Source organism: Glycine soja, chromosome 8, assembly GCF_004193775.1.
Source record: "Glycine soja cultivar W05 chromosome 8, ASM419377v2, whole genome shotgun sequence".
Taxonomy (NCBI): Eukaryota; Viridiplantae; Streptophyta; class Magnoliopsida; order Fabales; family Fabaceae; genus Glycine; species Glycine soja.
In genome coordinates, this window is record NC_041009.1 from 47,858,233 (window position 1) to 47,868,780 (window position 10,548).

Here is a 10,548-nt window from a genome sequence, read left to right on the forward strand (position 1 = left end):
CAAAGACACACACACATTACCCAAACCCTAAAATGTTGCATCAAACATTTAGACTTCCTTCCTTGACTTCATTTTTCACCTTTGTTTCTTCTTCACTGTTTCATCTTCGTTCCTTCTTCATTGTTCGTTTCACCGTTTCACCGTTTTACACTGTCTTCACCTTCTTCACCGTTCGTTTCACCTTAACCTAAAACGGGGTCCTTGTAGGGAGTCGGGGCACGGGGACAGGACAATAAATACCCCCACAACGAGGAACGGGGAAGCGGATGGAGAGCAGGGTAAGGTTCGGGGACGGAGAGTGGGAGAGTACTCTCCGCCCCTGCCCCGCGCGGGTGTCATGCCTAATTAAAGTTTATAAAATTTTGGGGGTTAAAATGTTAATTATTTAAATTATAAAAAGTAGAAATAGGTGATGTTTTTTATTGAAACTCAATTAAGCATATTAAAAAGTAAAAAATAAATAAAGAGTGAATATTTATACAGCAGAATAACTTTATATTATCCTTCAATTACAAAATATAATTGATATACTTTTTTAAAATAATTATTATGAAACTTAACAAATTTATCACGCATAATAAATTATGATAAATGTCAATATAAAATTATTTTACATTACTACATAATCTATTTTCTCAAAAATAAAAGTAAGTTGTTGAAATAGAGATGATTTTATATTATTATTATTAATATTCTTAATCAATTAATGTGTAAATTATTTAGTTAAAAAAATTATGCTTATATTTCATCTTAATTTTTTTATTTTGGTTTTTACATGAGAATTCGACATTTTAGTTACAATATTAAAAACATACATGGGTTGATCTTCATCATTTTCCATTTATAAAGATGAAATGTTTATCTCACTTGATTGTAGGACCAATTCGACATATATCTGTTAGCTTGATAAATATCAAATGTTATGTGATTATACATGTGGGGGAATGATAAGAGTCAAATCATAAATGTTTTCTCCATAAAAAAAAATTAAGTAAAAGATAACTAGTTTATGAGCCTAGTTTTTCATTTAAGATTTTATCCTCTTTTAAGACTATCCTCTCTCTTTTTTCTAACATTGAATATCATCTTTTTAGATTTTATTGCTAAATTAAAATAGAGAACAAAAAAGTTTTTAACTCACATGTAAAAAGTAAAACTTATTATATGGATTGTGATTAGATGACTCTATAAAATTTTTATACTATCTGATCATATATATTAAACTCATTGTAATAATATATGTGACCTAATTTATAAGAACATCTTTAGTAAAAGAATTTATTTTAAATTCTTGAATTATTTTTGTAAGTCCTATAATACCACATAGAATGCAAGATTTTTTGTCATTTTTTGCTATAGTTGTATTGGTTCTTCCATTTTACTTCACAAAAAAAAATAATCTCTCTTTTCTCTTAAATGGCGTTACAAATAACATTTTTTGAAAAAAAAAATAAAGTTCTTGAGAGTTCTTCTAAAATCCAACCTCCGACATGAAGAAATCTTAAGCAAGAATAATAACATATCTAGTTAAGGATTCTTGAACTCAAGGTAATCTAACTTATTAAAGATGTTCTTATATCAGTTGAATTTGTGGGAGATAGAATACTAAGTTCGATTTGTGATTAACATGAAGAGTGACAAACTTTAAGTATGAATAATTGTTAAGCCAACAATTAATTTCATAACCAGTCTAAATAATCAAAATTTACATAAATATCTGAAGGTTCGATTAATGAGACAAAAATCATAATCAAATAGGTATAAAAAAAAATAAAAACAATAATACATGACATTATTTTTTTGGTGTGCCTTAAGACCATTACCAAGGAGTTAGTTTTTTTTTATATAGATACTAAGTAGTCCGATATCCAAGTTCCATTCCCATGGATAAAACACACACTAAAAACTAATTGTTTTTTAAGAATAAAAATTATATAAGTGAGTTTTGCCTCTCCTAATTTCTTCACATGTTCAAAAATCAAACCCTTAAAAATATAATTAAAAAAATATATCTATTTACATGTGACATTTTAATTTGAGAACTTAATGAAAAAAATACGAAGAACTTAATCTAAACTTTATTCCTACATAATCTCATAAATACTTCATAGTCAATATTTTGCTTTAAAAATTAGTCCATTAGTACATAATCAATTGTCTTTCCACCCGTTATTATTTGTTCTCATTGATCATGTACAACATTCTTGTGGCCAAGACATTCTCATTTTTATGTACATACTACACCGGCCGGCTTAGAAGTTATAGGAAGACCGTGACACCTTTGTGAGAGAAAATAAAAACGATTGGTTTTCGAAAAAATAACTCCAACAAGGCAACATTAAACATTCACCTAGTTTTCTTGAAATGGTAGCACGTATGCACCAAAACAACTCGCCTAGAAATAGTAGTACAATTGGTTGAATAAATTCTCTTGAAATTGGAACATAGGCAAATTAAGATCATGGGCAACACACCCACTAAACCAAACTATAGGCTTTCACTAGCAGTTTAGTATTATATAAAATGGAAGCGATCATCATCAAATTCCCACTATATATATATATATATATATATATATATATATATATATATATATGTAGAGTCACGCATCAAATTCCCATCACAAGCATCTTATTACTTACACAATAGCTTAGCCACCCTCGATCACTAGCTAGTTCTGATTTCTCTAATATGACTATGGTGGTCCTCACACCCCTTTTGGCCATAGTCGGTATTATTCTCCTACTTAAACTCGTCTATGACAACCTCTCATGTTACTGGCTCACACCACTACGCATAAAAAAGATGATGGATATGCAAGGTGTCCGTGGCCCTAAACCTTGTTTCTTCACAGGCAACATCCTAGACATGGCTTCCCTTGTCTCCAAAGCAACCTCCCAAGACATGAAAACCATAAGCCATGACATTGTTGGCCGTCTTCTCCCACATTTTCTACTTTGGTCTGGCCAATTTGGTATGTAGTGCATAAATTATATATTTATATATGTGTGTACAAATTAATCAAACTTATACAACAATATGATCTCTATAATTTTATTTTGATGAAGTTAATTTTGACTGTGGCAGGAAAGAGGTTTCTATATTGGAATGGTTCAGAACCAAGGTTGTGTCTCACCGAGACTAAATTGATCAAAGAGTTCCTTTCAAAACACAGCACGGTATCTGGGAAATCCTGGCAGCAAAGACAAGGTTCCAAGAATTTCATTGGGGAAGGATTGTTGATGGCAAATGGAGAAGATTGGTACCACCAACGTCACATCGTTGCCCCAGCATTCATGGGAGACAGACTTAAGGTATTTGATACTCTTATTACTAAATTTGTTACTGTTTTGGAGTCTCCCCTTTTTTTATAAATTTGGGTGGTTTAACAAACGGTTGGTTGGTGTTAAAAATCTCTTTTAGAGCTATGCTGGGCACATGGTGGAATGCACTAAGGAGATGCTCCAATCAATGAAAATTGCGTTGGAGAGTGGCCAGACTGAGGTGGAGATTGGTCACTACATGACTAAACTCACTGCGGATATTATCTCTAGGACTGAGTTTGGTACCAGCTACCAGAAAGGGAAGAAAATATTCCACCTCCTCACGCTGCTGCAGACTCGTTGTGCTCAAGCAAGTCGTCATCTTTGCATCCCTGGAAGCAGGTTTCTTAGTTTTCAAAACTCTTTGTATTTTCCTTTTTTAAATTTCTGTGATTCCTCGTGTGTGTAGTTCCAGATTCACGTTCAAATATCACCTCACAACATGACTTTAAGTAAATATTCACATATTTGATTCCAAGTTCAAATTGATTGAACTATAATAACTTTTTGCTTTGGACCACTAATTCCCTTTTAGAATAAAAACATCCGCACCACTTCAAAATCAATTTTGCTAAATGAATGTTTATTTCTGTGCATGATGATAAACCTGTCAGTGTTTTAACCTGAGTGGATTCCTTGCTTTTTTTTATCCGGAAGCATGTTAATAATCACATTTTTAATATCTCTTATTCCACCATGGTTTGCATTATAGTTGTGTCGGTCTTATTCCATCTTAGTTGTTTTTATCTCCAAGCATTTTTGTCTGTCCTTGTCCCCCTCCCTTTTTTTTAATTGATGTCAATATCAATGTGTTTGCACAGGTTTTTTCCAAGCAAGTATAACAGAGAGATAAAGTCATTGAAGATGGAGGTGGAGACTCTGCTGATGGAGATCATACAAAGCAGAAAAGACTGTGTGGAGATTGGAAGGAGCAATTCTTATGGGAATGATTTGCTGGGGATGCTCCTGAATGAGATGCAGAAGAAAAAAGGGAATGGAAACAATAACAACAGCAGCATCAATCTGCAGCTAGTGATGGATCAATGCAAAACATTTTTCTTTGCAGGACATGAAACCACTGCACTTTTACTCACTTGGACAGTTATGTTACTAGCCAGCAACAAATCTTGGCAAGACAAAGTCAGAGCTGAGGTTACAAATGTCTGCGATGGGGGAATTCCCTCTCTGGATCAACTCTCCAAGCTCACTCTTGTAAGTAACCAAAATCACTTTTGTGTTGCAATAATTTAATTAATTAGGGATCTTAAAAATTCATTTTTCAAACATTATCAACCCTTATAATTATGTCCCATCATCACTTTACTAACATAGAATTTAAAACAAACAAATTTAATATATTATAGACTCAAAACAATTTTTTTATTAAGAATTTAAAATAAAATTTAATAATTTATCAAAGGACGTTAAACATATTTAAATTATTAATTAATAAATAATTTTCTCTCATTGTGTTTAAAGTTTAAACCATCTCCCTCTGTGAAGGTTGGAAAATCTTTTTTTGATTTCACAAAGAGAGAGAGAGAGGGTTATTTTAGGCTAGTTTTAGGGGATCAGTGGGAAGCGGCAGGTTGGTCAAATTTGTATCTTAAACAAAATTTATTTTTTTTATTTTATTGTAATTTTATAAAAATTTTACTTTTAGAGGTGTCAAGTATTACTTTTTATAGAGCCTACACGATAGTTGCTTTTAAAACCCAGCATGAGCCAGTTTTAGGAAAACTTTAATTGGGTGGTCCATAGAATTTAATAAAATATAATATATATATATATATATATATATAGGTATTTACAGTTATTCATTAATAAATAGGGTTATATAAGTTTAGCCTGTAGTTTCTTGGCCAAAAGGCTAATTAATCTAAACATCTTAGGCTTTTTTTTTACATTAGGCTTTAAGTTATTATTAGCACGACGATCAGAAAGGACAGCTAAGAAATATTTTAATCTAACCCAAATATTTGTGTATAAAGAAACAAACAAAAAATAATTTATCTAACGATCATCTTTGCACCCGTGCGCCGGTAGTTGGTGTTATTTTAAAGAATATTTATAATGGTTATCTTTCTTTTTAGAGTGTCCAAGGGAGCAAAAGTTTAAAGCTATTCATTCATTTTCTGAATAACGATACGGCAATACTTTTTTGAGGAAAAAAAATCATACTCAGAATTTCAATCTTTGTGACTTTTGCATTTGTATTTTTCTTCAAAAGAGACAAAGGAGAAAAAGAGAGAGAGAGAGAGAGAAAATAAGTTGACCCTACTCAACTCAATGGCAAGGTTCATGGCTACCCACTTGGAAAATTTAAGAAATTTTCTTCGATTGATAGATAGCTCGGAAGACTAACTAGAATATTCATGTGTACCATAGAATGCAGTAGTAATTATTATATTTAAATGCTAGATTTTCCTAAAGATGGTCAAAGATTCAGCATTAATTTTCACAAGGAATATAGTTCAAGCTGCAGCATTTGATTTGGCTTCCGTGGCCAACACAATAATCAACTAACCAAAGTTGTTATTTGATATTTCAGTTGCATATGGTGATCAACGAATCAATGAGGTTGTATCCCCCAGCATCTGTGCTCCCTAGAATGGTGTTTGAAGACATAGTGCTAGGTGACCTTTATATCCCTAAGGGCTTATCAATTTGGATCCCTGTGCTGGCTATTCATCATAGTGAAAAACTATGGGGTAAAGATGCAAATGAGTTTAACCCAGAGAGATTTACTTCAAAGTCATTTGTTCCTGGCCGTTTTTTACCATTTGCTTCTGGCCCTAGAAATTGTGTTGGACAAGCATTTGCCTTAATGGAAGCTAAGATTATATTAGCCATGTTGATTTCTCGGTTTAGCTTCACTATTTCTGAAAATTACCGTCATGCCCCTGTGGTTGTCCTCACAATTAAGCCCAAATATGGGGTTCAAGTTTGTTTGAAGCCCTTGGAGCCATGAAGGATCGTCGATTGTGGAGAGTATTGAGAGTTGAAAGGGAGTTTTTGTCTTTTATGATGCGGATATATATGGTCATCTTGATCTTGATGAGCATTCTTGTAATTTTTTATTTCATTTTCTACTTTTTTTTTTACAACGATCGGGAGATAGAGAGATGAAATAATGATTGCAAGGATTAGGATATGTAAATTAAAAACTTGAATGAAAGCACACGTATTTATCCCTTCATGATGCACAAATTGAGTAAGTAGCTCAAAACCTCATACTCACATATGTAAGACGAGAGAGAGAAATTGGAGGAGCTGTTTAGATAAGTTTCCAAGCAATTATTACTGCTTAGCACGTGAATTAATTAGAATGAAGGAAGTAATTTTAACTTAATTAGTAATTTTGAATTTTAGTTTTAATTATATTGTTTTGTTAAATATTTGAAATGAAAAACTTTTTGATAACTCATATTAGTTCTATATTTAAGGTTATCTCTAAGAAAAAAATCTAAACAAATGGCCATAATGATTAAAAACGACCCAAATAGAATGTGATGGGTACAAACGGCTTTTCCCTTTTTAGCTTAGATGCTCCATAACACTTGAGAATAATTCTTTAGTTTTGTTTCTCTCTCTATTGAGATGATTTTAATTAAGTGCTCTAACTTTGCTGAATGAAAAAATAAGGCAACTTGTTGTGTGTGACAGAAACTAAGGTAGGGTCCGTATCTCCATTTTGGAGTTAAAGGGAGTTGTTTTCTCAGCCACCTTATCATCTGATTCCACCAGTCCTCGATTCTGCTTCTTCCACTAGTTGGTTTTTATCATTCTTTTATTGCGACCATCATTTCTTTCTGAACGCTGTTCGACATCTAATAAATTGTGGACAAATTTTATAGGAGTATTTTTTTTTTATGTGGATTTTATAGGAGTATGTAGGAAGCATGCAAAAACGTTTTATTTAGGTTTAACTTTTATTAGGAATGAAAGAAATGAAAGATAGATGAAAAGTAGTTTTAGGATTCATTTAATTCATTCATTCATCAAAGTATTACAAAATTGATATATTTATACAAAGATAGAAAATAACTAATTTGACTAACCAACACTAACTTACTCAAATAACTTCTAGTAACTATAACTTGAGTAACCAACTAATTTACTCAAATAACTTCTAATAACTAACTAAATTAATTTTATGTCTAATACCCCCCGCAAGCTGGAATGTGTTGAAAAACACTTCTAACTTGGAGAATACAATACATCAACCTTAAAGAAGAAAGAGAAAAGAAAAGAAAAAGAATCTGAAAACATGAAATATAACGAAACATGTCGAAAATACATTGGTCAAAATAAAAACTTCGAGAAATCTTCGACCAACTTCGACTGCTTCCAAGAGTCCAAAGCAAGCATCAAAGCTTGTTGGCAAAAACTATGGTAACGAAGGACAAGACATTGTAACCGACACGCTCAAAGAGGTACCACAATGCGGTGGCATAAACGAGTACTGCAATCGCTCCACTCCAATTCATCCACAACACCACATCAACAGAGAACATGATGAAAGGATGAGAAACTAAGGTAATGCCAAGATTGTCAGAAGAATGAAGGGGTTAGAATCATCAATGGCAGTCATGGCCATGAGAGAAAAAAAGAAAAGAATCAACCAAACATCTGAAAGGTTCCCTTAAAAAATGATTCATAAGGGGGAAGTCTATTCAGTTATATAAGAACTTAATCATCAATGACATTCATGGCCATGAGAGAAAAAAAAAACCAACCAGACATCTGAAAGGTCCTCTTAAAAAAAACGATGCATAAGGGGGTGGCCTACCCAGTTATATAAGAACTTAATCATCAATGGCATCTATGGCCATGAGAGAAAAAAAAGAATCAACCAAGCATCCGAAAGGTCCCCTTAAAAAAAACGATGCATAAGGGGTGGCCTACCCAGTTATATAAGAACTTAATCATCAATGGCATCCGTGGCCATGAGAGAAAAAAAAAAGGACCAACTAGGCATCCAAAAGGTCCCCTTAAAAAACGATTCATAAGGAGGTGGTCTACCAGTTATATAAGAACTTAATCATCCTCGTGAACCAACCGATGTAGGACTCGCAACACGCTCCCTCGAGTCAGGGCTCGGTGCCACAAAACGAGGGCTAGCAGCACTATCCACACCACCGGGCAAAGCCATAAATAGCTTCAATAGGAAGCAATAGAAACGAAAGCAAAAACCTCTGATACCATATTAGGAATGAAAGAAATGAAAGATAGATGAAAAGTAGTTTTAGGATTCATTCAATTCATTCATTCATCAAAGTATTACAAAATTGATGTATTTATACAAAGATAGAAAATAACTAACTTGAGTAACCAACACTAACTTACTCAAATAAATTCTAGTAACTATAACTTGAGTAGCCAACTAATTTACTCAAATAACTTCTAATAACTAACTAAATTAATTTTATGTCTAATAACTTTTTAGATTCAATTTTATTGTCTTCGTACGTGGCAAATGATTCATGTAGTTGATTAAGACTTGATCGAGGTTGAGTTAACACTTACCGGTTGTCAAGTCTCACCTTGAGACTGGAACTGTGAATAGACCGTTAAGACAAGCCCACTTAGCCCAACAAGATGTTCTAAAATACTAGTAAGTTGTACAGTAACTACTAATCTTTTCTGCCATTATTTTGAAATAATTATCAATCAAATAAAAGTACATTAATCAATTTATTATTTGTTATCATTGGTTCAAGTCCTTAATTTATATACGCACGAATAAAATAAATTTATCAAATGGTTCTTCTTTTTGTCCATCAGAATATGTTTGCATAATAATGAGTTTTGATTCACTTTATGATATTCTCGACATAAAATAAGATGACTAAAATAAACTTGTTGCTAAGTCTTCTTGCGATAAAAATGATACAAAAATAATTATAACAAGTCTCATTATTACTTTTAAGAAAAAAGTTAGATAAAGTTTCTTAAGTTGTGATATAATTATAAATAATTGTATTTCTCTATCTAAGAGAAGAAAAATCTATCTCACATGTTTGAGAGTATATTTTTTAATCATATATATTCTTTTCACTCATTTCCTCTTTCTTTTTTTCTTATTCTGAAAATGAGAAGATTAAAAATTATTTATATTTTTTAATAGTATATATTCTTTTCACTCATTTCCTCTTTCTTTTTTTTCTTATTCTGAAAATGTGAAGATTAAAAATTGTTTTGGGCTACCTACGGTGTTTTCTTTCTCTTCTTTTCAATCAGAAAGGAGAATTGGTATCATGGACTGTATGCGATCACAAGATTAACCACAACACTTTTAAAAAAAAAAATTAAATTCTTTTGATTGGCAAAAGAATTCATTAATTTAAGAGAGGATATGGGTACCAGTTGTGCAAGATACAAGGTGAAATAGATATCAAACTCTCCATACACGAATACATATATGTAACTTGTGGCCTATGTTCCACATTTTCCTCCACTGTGTATATATGAATTAATTACGTACTAAGGATGTAGTGACAAAATATATTACTCCTACACCATCAAGAATCACCCCTATGATAAAAAGAAACACCCAAGCCGATCGCAATAATTTTGTACGTAATTCGATATCACAAATTAAAATGTAAATAATTCTCTGCTTTCGCATAATATATAAGCTCGATAATGTAGCAAACTCTAAATAGTTGTATCTCTTCTTAGTTTTCAATTATTTCATTTCATATTACTATTGTGTACTGCCTTGCGATATGTAAAATGCCATACTTTAACATTAACAGTAATACAAAAACCACGGGTACCTTTGATTTATTGCATGCTGATATATTGGGACTTTGTTCAATTCCTTCACTTCTTAAGCATGGATATTTTTTAACCTTAGTAGATAGTCATAGCAAACACACACTTAATTGGATAATTGTGATAAAATCCAAAAATGAAACTAGATAACATCTTATCAAATTTATTTCATTCATTGAACCTCAATATAACACCAAACACTAAAGTGTTTGACAAGTGATAATGACAATGAATTTAACGTGCCTAAATTTTACAGGGACTTTACACCAAAGGTTAGTGTTGAGAGTCTTCAACAGAATGTCATTCTTGAGAGAAATTAAAACATCAACATATATTGAATGTATCCTTCTACTTTAACGGTCTTAATTAGAGATTGGTATCCACCAATCTTTTTCCAATTTCAAAATATATTAATATGAACTTGTTTAATTTTAGAATCACAAGA

The 10,548-nt window shown here is 32.0% G+C and overlaps 1 protein-coding gene across 1 annotated transcript; it reads left to right on the forward strand.

Annotated features, from left to right (window-relative positions):
* Positions 1 to 2,593: 2,593 nt before the first annotated feature.
* Positions 2,594 to 6,522, forward strand: LOC114423839 (cytokinin hydroxylase-like). Its single transcript, XM_028390738.1, has 5 exons — positions 2,594 to 2,974; positions 3,088 to 3,314; positions 3,424 to 3,665; positions 4,145 to 4,535; positions 5,875 to 6,522. Exons 1-5 carry the CDS (start codon positions 2,692 to 2,694, stop codon positions 6,292 to 6,294), a joined length of 1,563 nt encoding a protein of 520 aa, XP_028246539.1. The 5' UTR covers positions 2,594 to 2,691; the 3' UTR covers positions 6,295 to 6,522.
* Positions 6,523 to 10,548: the final 4,026 nt, after the last annotated feature.

Bases quoted from the DNA above. Each gene is read 5' to 3' on its own strand.
- LOC114423839 (XM_028390738.1), top strand. From the start codon at position 2,692: ATGACTATGGTGGTCCTCACACCCCTTTTGGCCATAGTCGGTATTATT. The intron at 2,975-3,087 runs GTATGTAGTGCA...TGACTGTGGCAG, and splicing joins ACTTTGGTCTGGCCAATTTG to GAAAGAGGTTTCTATATTGG. The intron at 3,315-3,423 runs GTATTTGATACT...AATCTCTTTTAG, and splicing joins TCATGGGAGACAGACTTAAG to AGCTATGCTGGGCACATGGT.